This window comes from Siphateles boraxobius, unplaced genomic scaffold, assembly GCF_051911475.1.
Source record: "Siphateles boraxobius isolate OS27281-9 unplaced genomic scaffold, OSU_SipBor_1 6, whole genome shotgun sequence".
NCBI lineage: Eukaryota > Metazoa > Chordata > Actinopteri > Cypriniformes > Leuciscidae > Siphateles > Siphateles boraxobius.
Window position 1 is genome coordinate 21,530,968 of NW_027509186.1, and position 15,093 is coordinate 21,546,060.

General features: G+C 38.8%; 1 protein-coding gene across 1 annotated transcript; it reads right to left on the reverse strand.

Annotated features, from left to right (window-relative positions):
* Window positions 1-476: 476 nt before the first annotated feature.
* On the reverse strand, window positions 477-11,465 carry nufip2 (nuclear FMR1 interacting protein 2). Its single transcript, XM_077208172.1, has 4 exons — window positions 11,061-11,465; window positions 6,216-7,880; window positions 3,978-4,010; window positions 477-3,777 (listed from the first exon to the last, which is right to left on the reverse strand). The coding sequence occupies exons 1-4, from the start codon at window positions 11,203-11,205 to the stop codon at window positions 3,725-3,727; spliced, it is 1,896 nt and encodes a 631-aa protein (XP_077064287.1). The 5' UTR covers window positions 11,206-11,465; the 3' UTR covers window positions 477-3,724.
* Window positions 11,466-15,093: the final 3,628 nt, after the last annotated feature.

Genomic DNA, 15,093 nt, shown 5'->3' on the forward strand with positions numbered 1-15,093 from the left:
ACGCAGACATTGTTAGCATGATTTTAAAATTAAAATCATTTTGACATAGATTTGCTTATAGGATAAACATTTACCGATTGGCCCCATTCACTTCCAATGTAAGTGCTCACTGTAGTCTGTATGAATATTTTGGGTAATCAACATTATTGGCCACAGATTCTGATGTTTAAGCTTAGCTTGTACCAGAAAGTTCATTTTATTTGAGCAGGAAAAACATTCAATTCAAATTACACTGTAGACTAATTCAAAAGAAGACTAAGAGAAGACAAAAGAAGACTTTTTTCAACAAGTTTATTAGCAGTGACAAAGATTCTTGAGACAAAATGTAAACCCCTCTTCATGACCACTAGGAAATTCAGAGAGAGCAACATAAAAATGACATATTAATTCAAACTTTTAACAGTCAAAACATGGCACAACTGAAGATTTTTGGGGGTAATGGGGGTGTGGGGAAGGGGGCAAAATAAAAGCAAGAGTTTTTCATGTTCTGATGTGATTCCGTTTATTATATCGCTTACACAGGCACCCTGAACTTGAAAAGTTCGAAATATTAACTTTGCATATAATTGAGCGCATGAATGAAGACAAATACACATGCTTGCACACGAACACACATATGCATCCACACACATGAGTTGAGTTGTCAGGACAAGACAAGAATCATTCATACATCAAGAAAACACATGAAGTTTGAATATGCCAACAACGATGCAATTTCTTGGTACAGATTTCGCAATCAAACACACCATTTAAAGATCACTGTACCTCTCTCCCATCCGTACGTTCTGTCATTGCTTTAAACACTAAGGGGCACCATTTAAGATTTATGTAAATAATTTATATTGCAATTATATAATTTGTGGAGTAGTAAGTGCTTATTTTAAATTGAGGAAATTAAGCTAATGTGCAACCCCCCCCCAAATATAAACTTCGTTCTGTTTGCATTCTGTGCATAGAACCTCTATATGTGCATTTGACCCCTGGATTTGAGTTTTGAAAACAAAGACCAGGTTAAGTTAATTCTGCTGAGAGCGTTTACAAAGATGTAACCGAGTTAAGGGAACAGTTCACCCAACAATGATAATCATGCCATTATTTACTCACCCTTAGAGTGTTCCAAACCCATTTAAACTGGTTTTGTCTATATAATGAAAGTCAGTGGGGTCCAAAACACCACTTTGCCCCATTGACTTTCACTCAACGAGACCAGACCTTGCAGGTTTGGAACAACAAAGTTGAGCAAATGACGACAGAATCTTCATTTTTATGTGAACAATCCCTTTAATGGGAAAACAGGGATACTGGGACAATGTGTTCACAGAGGTATTTCATAATTAACAGATTCTAATAACAGATGGTTATAAATTATGCTTACATCAGTAACTCCTTAAGCAAATCCCTTGGATACAAAAAAAAAAAAGTAAGAAAAAGAAAAATGCTCTGTGTGAGCTGTTTCAAGACTAACTTTTGCCAACTACAATAAAACTCAAGTGAAGCAATGAAGAGATGTGCATCTAAAAAGCCAATAAACAAGCTAATAATTATCATGATTTCTCTAGATTGAACAAAGCTTTCAAGTGGAATCCAAATGGAATTGGAGAAGATGAAGCAGAATTTAACAACCTTACATCTGTTGAGTTCTTTTCCCCAATATCTTTTGACCTAAGACACTGAAGAGGCTTCAGACACCTCAAGAACAGAAACAGATTAAGAACTATTGCAAAACATCCCACGTTTCGTGAAGAAGACGGACCACAATGGAAACCCTTACATGCTGCATTTAAAACCTGAAAACTCTTGCAAAGGAAAGACGTACAGATACGTAGTGTGGTTAACTTCTTCCATGTGTACTTATATCTTTTCACCTGGCAGTGTTTCATGGTCATGTACAGAAAACATGGATGCCAAATGATACCTGTAAAGATGCAAACATTGGCTTTCGGTCAAAAATTAAACCCCTCAAAAGGTTACAGTTAAAAAAAACCCAGCTGGTACAAACATGGGACGTTCTTTTAGTTTTTGGCAATAACACTGTTGGTGCATTTTTATTTATTTTTTGTTAGATAGAAGAACACTAATTCCCTAATTCTACCTGAGTGTCTTTTTATTTTATTTCCTTTTTCACTTTTTTTTCTTTTTTTAACTTTGTTTTGTATACATTTCTTTTGAGATTGTGGACCAACAGTCCTTAGGTAGAGGTTAAAGTTAGTAGCCTATGATTAATAACTAGAATTTCAAATATGTACTGATATGTCAATGTTTAAGGAAATACAATTCAAGAACATAATACATAAAGTGCTACTGATTTTTACGTATAAATCAATTAATCTGTGAAATGATAAAGCAGAGGATAGACTTTAAGTTTAGAATGCATTTTCTGACATTAGAAACAGAAACATTTACACAACAGCAGAATTCCTGTCAACAGCGGTTCTATTGATGAGGCTCAGGTGTGCTGTAGCAAACTTAACCAATAAGCATGGAAAAACAGGAACAAATTAAAACGACAGAAATTAAAAGCATAAAAGTGTGATTGTGGTGCTCAATAAAAAAAGCTAGGGGCTTCTAGTCTCTCAAGCTAAAATAAAAAGTCCAGATCGTTTGCCAGCGATTAATCTCTATTTCAAAGAGCAGCTCTACAGTACTAAACCAAAACAAAATTATCCGTAATGTACCTTATTAGCATTAAAGTTAAAGCAACGGTGTGGTGTGGCACATCTTATCGATTAGTTGTGGGTTCTAACTGCTACTTAAAAAATTAAAAACATAAAACAATCAAGAGAAAAAGAGTATAGCATGATCTCTGCCCTCCATTTACACACTCTCACACAACGAGCAAGAGACTCGAACGGCTGTCAGGTGACAGAAGCGTGAAAAGACGACAATAAGACTTTTAAACGATAGCACTTTGAACTCTTCCAAAAGAGGACACACAGAGCAGTATACTGCACATGCACACTACAGGGCGTACGGTTTCCCAATCCGAGTGTACCTCATAACCTGCCCTTGGAGTTTTTAAGTATTTCAATGAAAAGTATAAGGAAAAAAAGAAAAGAAAATGGAGACGCGTCATGAACAGGATTGACCCAATCTTGTCCAGCTATTAAATTAAGACAATTAATTAATCCCAAAAGCTTGAACTAACTGCCCCCCACACATATATGGAGCTCGATTCCCCTGAATCTCAAAAAACAAAACAAAAAAACATTTAGTTCCTCTGGCCACAGTATGTTAATTCACTGGAGAGCGACACTCTTCGGTTTTGTGCCCCAAATTAATTCAGTGTGACCACTTTGAGTCTACGTGATTATCTGAATTCAAGAGGGGACACGTGGTGACATGCTTTTCTCCAGGACGCTCTCTTTAGGTCCGCGAGTACTCAAATGAGAAGCTTCCGCCCAACCACATGTCATGACAGGGTTATCATGAGTGTTTGACGTGAGAGTTTTATGTCCCCAAAGTCATTTAAATTGTCTTCAGCAACATATCCGCTAGACCGCATTAGAGTTGAGTTCCACAGCTCCCGTTCTAATATTCTAAAACCAGCTAACCCGTCTTTTCCTTTGTGCTCAGCCTTGACTGTTAACGGGTAACAAGGTCCTTTCTAAACCATCTTAAGATTGGATTAGTTCTGATTCAGGATGTTCAGATGCAGCAATCATGGTTCCTCAAGCACATCTTTTTGCAGCAGTGTTCATCTGAGATATAGTGTCCAGACACAGCTTCACTGAGCAGGTCCGTCCCATGACTCACTGTAGAGGACTACTCGATTTGGATCTACGGGACAGTGAGAAAGGTGAGAGTTTGGAACTTTAAAAACCACAAACAAAATTATATGGACGATTTAAGGGATGTGAGCAGATGGGGGACTGGGTTGCAATATCTAAATTCTGAATCATTTAAGGGTTTAATTACATGCTGAGGCAATAATGGTCTATAACCATGTCAACAAACACAAGAGGTAAATGGAAGCTTACCTTGTCTTTGCAAATTCAAAATATATTCCATTTCTGCAAAGAAGAGAAAGATGAAAGTTCAGTGTAAAAATAGATCTATCATTTTTATTTGACTTGAAAGAACTAAATAACAGAGCAGTTTCAACTCAAAATAGCAGTATTTTGAAGCTTTCCTGTAAGTGTATTGCTTTATATAAACAGATAGAAATAATATATATATATATATATATATATATATATATATTCAGTCCCACGGTATCATTTTGTGTGCATGAGTAACAAGTAACATTCTAATTTGAGAAGGCTAAGTAACATACTCTTAAGATCTAGTCTAAACCAATCTATCTTCAGCACACTAACTGATAACACATTTTTTTTCCAATTTAACGTCGCGATGAAACGACAGACCTTTTCTTTTGAATTGTGATGAACATCCGAGTGAAAAAAAAAGTAGGGTGCGATCCATCGATCTGTTGTTGATTGAATTTTGAGATATGGGAGGTGGATCTGAATGCAAGCTTGCAGTCGATTGTAAAAAAGGTAAAGCAGACCAAATGATTAGAGAAGCCCGACAAAACGACACCAGAGAAGTTTGTCACTTCACAGGTAGATTGAGTTATGACATTGATTAAAATTTATGGGATAAATAAAATAGCCTATGCATGGATAATTTGTTCACAGTAAGAACTATGACATGCATTTACATAATAGATGGGATTCATTTTCATTTCATGCTGATTTTAACAATCAAACAAAAACAGAGGAAAATAAATTTGACAAACAACTTTACAATATTTTAGTGGCATAAATAAACAATTATCAGTACTAGTGAAATATAATAAATTAATGTTTTATCATTTAAGTCTAATGATCAGAAATAAAAGAATTAAGACATACATCTCTAGTACACATTCATAATTAGTGTTGGGTAACTTACTCTAAAAAAGTAATTAATTACATCTTCAAAAAAAGTATTACATTACTTTCTAAATCCTATATTAACCTTGACCAGTTGAACAATACAAGGATAGATCAATACATGAAACTAATCTTAATTCTCTCAAATAAATATAAAATTGCATAAATTATTCTTGAACTAACCAAAGTATTTCAAGGGAGAAAGTAACATTAAAAACATACATTTTATCATTAGATGTTAAATCCACTATTGTTTATATAATTGTTCTAGTCTATAAATTATTTAATGCAGTTATATCAAAAGAAACTGAAATTGAAGGGTTAGATCACCCCAAAAATGAAAATGATCCTGTAATTTACTCACCCTCAAGCCATTCTAAGCATATATGACTTTCTTCTTTCAGCCATATATTAAAAGATATCCTGGCTCTTCCAGACTTTATAATGGGAGTGAATAGTAACTGAGATTTTGGAGCCCACAACAGCACACCCATCCATCATAAAAGTAATCCATACGGCTTCCAGGGGTTAATACAGCGAAGCAATACATTTTTGTAAGAACAATAATCCATATTTAAAAACTTTATAAACTAGAATCACTGGCTTCCGCATGCAAGTCGAGTTTCAGCCGAAGCATGAACTCTGACCGACATATGACGTATTGACGAATGTGTAAGTGCAGAGGACAGAGCAAAACAAAACACCGGTCATGAATTAGAAGTCTAAAACGAGAATTTTTAAAAGAGAAATGTCAGAGGAGCTTAAGTTTGTTGCCCAGCCCTATTTGTTTGAACCAAGAGAGGCGTCTACTCTCACCTAAACCTCACGCTACGCCAGAACTTGGCTCTTTGTGAACGTGCGGACGGACGTTACCAGAAGCTAGTAATTACATTTTATAAAGTTACAAATATGGATATTTTTCTTAAAACATATCACTTCGCTTCAGAAGGGCCTTATTAACCACCTGGAGCAGTGTGGAATACTTTTATGATGGATGGATGTGCTTTTTTGGGCTTCAATATCCCAGTTACTAATAACTCCCATTATAAAGCCTGGAAGAACCAGGATATTTTTTGATATTTTGTGTTTGTGTATTGTGTTTGGCTGAAAGAAGAAAGTCATATAGACATATGATGGCTTGAGGGTGCGTAAATTATTGGATAATATTAATTTTTGGGTGAACTAACCTTTAAAGAGTAATCTCTTACTATACTTTAAGGGAAAAGTAATTACATTACATTAATTACTTAGTAATGCATTACACAAAACACTGTTCGTAATAAAGAATATACTTGTAATACAAGTGAAAGTACTTAGCAAGAGGATAAAATAGTGACTTACCTTTAGTGTGATAATATACAGCAGCTTTTAGATCAAATGATCCCCAACTAGACCTCCTGTCAAAGCCCTTAGTATGGCCCTGCTCCTTGGCCAAAGCCAGCTTGGGTGCAGCTGGGGAGTTGGGAGGCAGCTCAGCACAAATGTCCTTAGAGGAAGAACAAAACACTATTGCACCATAAATCCCAGTCTCATCTCTCTGAGCATCCAAGCTAAAGACAGGCATCTCGGGTACAGCCCTGCTTGCTGCCGTGGCACCGCCGCTCACACCTCGACTAAGATTCTGAGCGTTAGTCCGTTTATCTGGCTCGTGAGCCTTGGGGAAGGGTGGTTGATCCGGTCTCTGAGAGGTACTGGAGGTCTGAGTGGCCACTGTAGCAGGACAGCCTCCCTGAAAGCTCACCTCTACTGGCACGTCCTTTCCGTTTGAGCAGCACGCCACGCCCTCTGGTCCAGCACTAGGCTCGTTGATAAAGGACAAGCCCCACTGATTCTGAAAAATGTCCCCCAGAGACTTCTGATTTGTTACAGCAGCAGGGGGATCAGCTTGGCGGCCACTAGGGAGTGAGAGTTGCATATTGGAAGGGGTGACGGGGTAAACGAACAGGCTGGGCTTCCTGGGCTCAGCCACAGAGGTGATGGAACTCCCGATGGCCATAGTGCCGCTACCAGGGGGAGATGCTACATTCTCAGCGGCAACAGCTGGGGTCGCTAGCAGAGGACCAGAGTTGAATTGGGGGCCAGGCAGGGGACAGCCATTCCCTTCCCCCGGCAGGGGACCGTTGGTAAAGCTAGCAGAGGTGATGGTTTTCACCGCAGACATAGGGACTTGTGGTGGTCTCCCTGGCACCTGGGGAGCAGGAGGAAGAGCCTCCCCACCAGCTTGGGCAGTCTTATTGAGGTTCTCCTTCACTTTGCTTGCATAACTGATCTTAGGCACAATCTTAGCGCTACTATTGTCCACAGGAAAGACAGGTGGAGGCTTGAACAAGGTCCATGAGTCCTCTTTGGTGGAGGTAGCCACCTTAACCTTGCTGGAGCGATCCTCAAAGCGTTTGCCAGCCGCTTTGCTGTCTAAGTTCTTGCGCTGAAGTTCAGCCACCGGCAGAGGAGGTGGGGTAGCAGAGGCAGGTGGATCCTTGGCTTTTGGGTGCGGCTCGGCTTTTGAGCCAGAGGCAGACTCCGGTGCCACAACTCTGTGGTCTTGTTTGCCGCCCTGCTGCATGGCTTTTCCCTGTGCAGAAGCAGTCACATTGTCCCCGGATTTGCCATTCCTCTGGGCCCGGCGCTTCTTGGGAGTAGTGTATCCACTCTCGGAGCCACTGCCTTCATTGTCAGCCCCCGGTTTGCAAGGGTAACCATTGGTTAGTGATACAGAGTTGAGCGACACCACACCGTTCAGAGAAGCCAAAGCCTCTTTTTTGCCCTCAAGTGTGTTCAACTCTGAGGACTTGTCATTTTTGAAGTCCATTCTGTTTCTGCTAGTGTTTCTACTTTTTCTGTCCCCAGTTGAGTCAGCGGTGAAGGCCCGTCGAGTGGGCTTCTGTTTCAAGTTGATGTCTAGCAGGTGTCTGCCATTGCCGTTTGCAGAGTACAGGGAGCTGTTAGGGTTAAAGGAAATGGGAGTCACCTCTCCCTCCTTCAGAGTTCCATTTATTTTGCCATTTTCTGCACAGAGAAGAGAAAAAAAGCAATTAACAAGTGGAATGCAAATGGCACATCTGCATCAATTGATCTACAGAATCAACATTTTTTGGCAAAATATCCAGATCTGATCTCAAGTTTCAGTAAGAGAACAGGTCAAGTCTAGTCAATGTTTGCATAAGACCAAGGAATATTTAGACTAGGTATGTTCAGTTGAACCAAGCCAGGGTCAGGCAGATGACAAGCTCACTCCTGGAACTCACACTGAACAAACTTGCAGGGTATTCAGTGTACTTCCAATTAAAGCCAGCTTAAAATGTCTCAACTGCTGGAATATCTGTGATTTGATAGCCATATATCCCACATCTTCTGAGCAGAGATAGTTAATAATATTACACTGCTGCCAATAAACTGAAAACAGAGATCAGTAGTTTTTCAAACTGGGTCTGCATAAAATGTCCAAATTTTTCCCCCAAAATGCACGCGCACGCACACACACACGCGCACACACACACGCGCACACACGAATATGTGGCTTATGGGAACTCTCCATAGGCATAACTTTTTATACTGTACAACAAACTGTATTTTAAACCTAAACCTACCCATCACAGAAAACATTTGGAATTTTTTTAAGTTTTGAAGGAGTTACACCGCACTCACAATCATCAAGGTGCCAGACAAACAAGACTCAAGATCTCAAAAAATAAATAAACTGTCCGCGCACTTAAATCCTTTAAGCAAATTTAATCACCAAACTTTCGGTCAAATGACCATCCTCAGGGTTAAAGGACAAAAAACACACAGGCTTGACACTATTTATCTTACTTTCACCAAGGCTGCATTTCTCGGATCAAATTTACAGCAAAAACAGTAATATTTGAAACATTATTATAATTTAAAATAACTGTTTTACAAGCAGTCATTTAATCCTGTGATGGCAAAGCTGATTTTTTTGTATCTTTACTCCAGTTTTCAGTGTCAAATGATCCTTCAGAAATCATTCTAAACATTTGGATTGAAACATAAGTGGATGTTCTGTAGGAAAAAAAATACAACATGAAAATGTACAATACATGTTTTCACTCGCTTACTATTTTCAAACAGAATAAACAGGCATGTATACATGGGGGTCCTTAGCAACAGGATCATCATATTGGAGGTCCTTGGAATAAAAAAGTAGCTAGATATTCTTTGTCAGGCAAGTGCATAGCAAGGTCTGCTTGATGTCATGATTTCTGTGGAAACTATTTATGGCAGCTCAAGGAATGCCCTCAGAGGAACTTATGACAGTAACAATACCATTCTGGGCTGGCAACCTGTTATAGAGATTCAAATTAATTCACAAAGGGGAAAATATGTCTTCGTACAGTTTATGTAAACAAGTTGGACCAAAAAGTCAGCAGGACAATGCAACACCCAAAACAATTGTGTAATATATTAATGCGGTAAAAAGAGGTTTGAGATCTAAAACGGGTCTGCACGACCTCTGAGGCGTGAAGAGAGTGGTCCATGCAAGTGTGCTTTCATCGGCCGGCTCAAGTCTGGCATCGCCCTATTTTTAACCGGAGGTATGACGTGTCAAAATGGAGTACTCAGACATATTTGGGTAGTTCCCCAGCATTGGTGTAGATGTCTTAAAATGCCGAAATTAATGAAAAACACTGAGCTGAATGCACCTTAAATCCCTTTAAAACATTTCATGGCTGACGTGAGCTCACATTTGTCACAGTAGTTGAGGTGGGTAGTTTAATCGCAACATGGCAGTCAGCAACGTTTATACTCCATGAAATAAATTACACAATTGTTTAGCTATGTTAATGGTTTGTTTTAAAGACCACATTTACTCTGTTTAGATTGAACGACTGGACTATCTGTGCGTATTCGGTCAACAAACCGGCCAAGTCATCAGCTAGCTTAGCATGCTAAGCGGGCAGTCTGAATGATTAGCCGCAGGTTGCTCTGATTGTTTATACGTTATAACGATTTTGTGAAGTGACAGCTGCAACGACATATTTCAAGATGGGCTATAAAACACATAAGGCGTTTTTATGCATCAAATATAAACAGTTTTGGCGAGGTGTAACGGTGTAGTACTGTGAGACATTTTACATGTCACAATAGCCAGCAGAACCTACCAAATGGCTTAACGTTAATATCAAAAGTTAAACCAGCTACGCTTGCGCTGCGTTTGAACACATATGCTCACAGTTATAGGTCACTATGTACACAATAAACTATTTGTCACTTCGTTTGAAATCGAAAATGTGAGGGTTCTAGAGTTGGCAGCCTGCGTCGCAAGGCGCCATGAGCTTTTCGAGACGTTGCATACAGTCATAAACAGGATAGGTTAAACAGGGTCAGAAATGCACTTTATTATAAAAATAACAAATGTAATTATTTTAACAATATATGCTGTAAATATACAAGCCTATGCGTTTAATGTATAGGATTTCCCGGCTGCATCTGTTTACACTTTTAGAACGTTTGTATTCGTACAGTTATAGAATGTTCCGACGCGTTCTATTCAGGCCACTCGGTGTCGAGTTCGAATCGGCGGTGAGCGCGAGCCCAGGCAGTCACTGCCAGGCCCACTCACATGACTGTCAAAGAGCAATAGGCCGCGTTTCGAGCTAAGCTGGCAAAACATACACCCCTCAGATACCATTAATACTGATTCGGACTACAAAAGCTAACATAGCTAACCACGTTTCCGGATTTGTATCACCAAAATATTCGGTTATGTACGAAAAACGGGCAGCGGTGAAGTTTGTGAGATTTGGCCGTCCATCATGGCGGACAGGAAATAACAGAACAAGCTTAAGCTACGAGCAGGAACATTCCACAGGAGCCGGTTCATGTTGCTGTGGCAGCACCAGGGTAGAGCTAACAGGCTATTCTGGGTATCTGATGGACACGTTCCCCTTAAAACGGGCCAAACTGAGAGGAATGTTTGCAAATGAATTATAACTCAGGGAAATGTGTAATGCGTGCTGAAAGACCGGTGCACAAGGTCAATGTCCCTTCACGCTAGTTAGCTTTGCGGCTAACCCTGGATGTAACGTTAACTATTTAATACAGTTCCGTCACCAAAACATGTTCCGCCGTTTACTTAACTCAAGCTGTATTACTGTAAACAAACATACCACGACATGTATTTTAAGCTTGTCAGAGGAAAAACAATGAGCGTTGCTGGTTACCAACCTGTTTTCTTCGTCTGCGTTTTCTCGTTCTGGAACTGACTGTGGTTCTGATCATTGTTTACCGATATGTTCGATCGATCAGGCTCCTTCTCTGCTCCATGACTGATATATACTCCGATTGCCCCTTCGCAGGGACGTTCCTCCATTTAACGCTAGCGCAAGTGACAGAATGTGCTCAACCGGTGCTCGGTGGACGAGGGGAGTTGAGACATTTGCTCTGCCCAATCACAGCCTGCGTTTGGGGGTGCCAGTGAGGCGGGCGGTGTTTCGTGCGTCGGGATACAAGGCGTGGATGCTTCCCAGTCAAGGCCACAGGAAGCAGTCACCCAAACTCGTGCAATCACTCTAGTCAGTGCTGTGTCAGTTAACTTAGTCCTGTCTGTTGTACACTGTAGGGGAGTTTGATAATGTCTCGAATTTATTTGTTTAGTGCCCCTTTCTGCCAGTGGGTGGCGACTTAAAGAGCGAGTAATTGAATTGTTCATTGAATGCTCCAGTCAGTAGTAATAATAAATATAGTTTTTAACATTCGTAATTCTTTCTCTCTTAGTTCTGAAGACCAACTCATAAGATGAATTGAACAGTTCATGTGAAATGTGTTAATTCTTTATTTTATGATTATTTACTTTTGCTAACTTTTTCTCTTGTCGAACAACAAAGCACAAACGGAAGTAATTTATTAGCCATGGAGAGTAGTACAGGAGCTGTGTTGAATTTTCTTTAAGCTTTGAATGCTTTGAAATCTTTTGCGACTAAACTGAATGAAAAAGTCCAACCAAATCGTATTTATTTTAATCGAAGGTATGAGCACAATCAAATTGAGAATTATTAATATGGAGGGTAATTGCTGCTTCATGACCAATTTAAAAGTTCCAAGCGACTGCCACTAGTGGGCGAAATGCTTTAGTTGAATGGCATGCGAGAGTGGTATAAATAGTGGTGGCTTCAAGGGACTATGTGTAGTTTTTCAGGTATTTTATTATCTAAAGTCAATATTTTTATTCATAAACATGTCATCAATGGTGTAAAAATACCTATGCCAATTATCTGACTTATCCGCGTAAACGAAGAATTTATTATCTTCTTATTAGTGGTGGGCCGTTATCGGCGTTAACGCGCTGCGTTAACTTGAGATTCTTATCGGGCGATAAAAAAATATCGCCGTTAATCTATTCTCAAAGTTGGGTTGGGATCATAAAATAGCTTTTCGAATATCGTTATATTTTCGCGCAATTCCATGTGTAGCCTAGTATATTTGACATAATTGACGCAGCGCCTACGGTCACAGATCGCGCAGCAGGGTATTTTCCTGTCAGGGACACAAGTGTATACTTTTACATGTTACGTTGGTTGACGTTCCTCTCGTTACTTTATTTTAATGCAATTACATGTTGTTAAATGACTTAATTCCAAGCGCATGTTTACAGCTTAGCTACAGTTTAGTCTAGTGAAAGCAAATCTGCAAATGCATCATATTTTTGCCAGCGATGAAGATCTTTATTAGTTGAACCTCTTCGTATGCTGTCTGTGAATGAATGATTCCACAGGACGATACATTCGATTTCATTTCATTCAGGTAATACATTTTACAACCAAACAGATTATTACGCCACGATAGCACTACTAAAAAGTATGACATTATCCGTTTTTTGGACATATACATTAATTTATAGGCTGCAAAAAAAAAAAAAAACGCTTCAGAGCGTCGGGCGTCAGCACACTGGCAAAGGTTAACAGGTTAAATAAGCTACCATTGTGTACAGTTTATGAAATGAACACCCGCCATCCCGCGGTAATGTGTGTGTATTGCGCAGGGGCATAGTCACACGAATAGTTTACGTTGATTGAAAACAAATTTTTTTAAAAAGGAGGAGGCTATTGCCGGTAAAGGCAGGTTCACATAAAATCATTATGACATATGACATAATTTTTTGATCTAACGAGCATCTGGTTTGGCGATGCAAAAACGGACTATAGCTACGTCGTGCTTATTGTTTTTTCTTCTTCCAATTAGCCTACTATGTTAAAAAACCAGACGAAAACATGTTACTTGTTCAATTAATAAACAGTTTGTTTGATGACGAATCGCTAAAGATGAAATTGTCCTCCCTTTCTGTCATTGTGAGTGTGCATTTTTTTTTCCCGAATGATATTCGACTTTTGCTCCTCTATTGTCAAATGGCATTTTTGGCAGAAATTCACATCTCTATGCGAGGTGAACTATTCTCAAAGACTTACTTTTAGTCATTATTTGGGTAGCACACATATTCTGAATGCCTTCGGCAGAATTCAAATGAGCCATTTTAATCTAGATTAATCTAGATTAATTCCAAGATTACAGTGGGAATCTAGATAAAAAAAATTAATCTATGCCCTTCTAATTTTAATAGAGCATATGATTGTTCTTGCATTGTTTGTCATAGCTTTTTGGTACATAACGGCTACCGTAGATGCAACACGCATTTGAAGAAGTGAGGAGCTGGAGAGCACAATTCGTATGAATGCAAAATACAGTTTCACCGCTAGATAGGAGAAATTCCTACACAATGTCCCTTGAAAGGGATAGTTATCCCAAAAAGGAAAATTCTATCAGTAATTACCATTACTCACCCTCATGTCATCCCAAACCCATAAGACTTTTTCGTTCATCTTCGGAACACAAATGAAGAAATTTCTAATGAAATCGGACAGCTTTCTGTACTCTCTGTTGACAGCTACATGTACCACTTTAACACTTCAAAATGTTAATTAAGAGATCTTAAATCTAACCCATATAAATTGAGCGGGTTAGTCCACATTTTCTGAAGCGACTTAATCACTTTATATGATGAACAGATTTAATTTAGGCTTTTATTTTTTTATTTTACTTTTTTAAGTCTAAGTCGTATAGTTGCGTAGCTGTGAATGGAGGGACAGAAATTGCTCAGATTTCATTGAGAAGATTTGTGAAACACACATTTGTGTTCCAGAGATGAATGAAAGTCTTACGGGTTTTGAACGACATGAGGGTAATTAATGACAGAATTTTCATTTTCGGGTGAACTATCCCTTTAGTGCCGCCAATACACTACATGACTTTCATTCTTTTCACACCACACAACGGTCTTTTGTCATCATCACCTGTGTGAACGAGCACTGATTTACACCCTATTTCGGGCTTTTGGCGACTGTAAAATCATGGCTTAAAACATATAGTGTATGGGCGAATTAAGCAATGACTCATTCAGTGAAGGGGTAAATGCGTGGAACTAAAAATATTAAACCTAAATAATCAATTTAATGTACAAATTTGTTCACAAATGAAACACCAACTGTTATAAGTAGGTGCGTACAGTTTTGGTACATTCGGTAGTTTGGTCGACACTTGCACATATCTTATACTGAACCTCCAACTTCTGACCTCAGAGTGCTTATCAAAGGCAATTGCTTGTCTGTTTAAACTTGAAGAGGTCAAGGGGATAGAATAAACCACAGATAGCCATGGACATCCTTCTATAATGTTACACTTTGGACTAGCTCTCGTTTCGCAGAGTGGGGGTATAGATTGCAGATCTGGGGCAGCTTCTGTGCGTTCTTGAGGGTATGCTGCTGACTGTTAATTGGAAGGACGTGATCACCTTTGAGATTTAATAATTTATTTCCCCCTGAGTCTCTGCTGATAGTTCTTGTTTAGATGTGAAAATTGTGTTGAGTGAAATCTGTTTTTGTTTATTACTGCCTATTACACCCAAATGTTACACTAACTACACAAAGTCAAATGTTTGGGGTCAGGATTTTTTATTGAAAGAAATCAATACTTTTATTTAGTGAGGATATATAAATTGATCAAAAGTGACAGCAAAGACTTTTACATTGTTAAAAAAAAATTATATTTAAAATAACTGATGTTCTTTTAAACTTGCTATTCAAAGAATCCAGAAAAAAGTATCCGTTTCCACAAAAATATTAACCAGCACAACTCTGATAATAATAAGAAATGTTAAAATAGCCTATACAAAAAAATAGAAATTATTTAAAATTGTATTCATATTTCA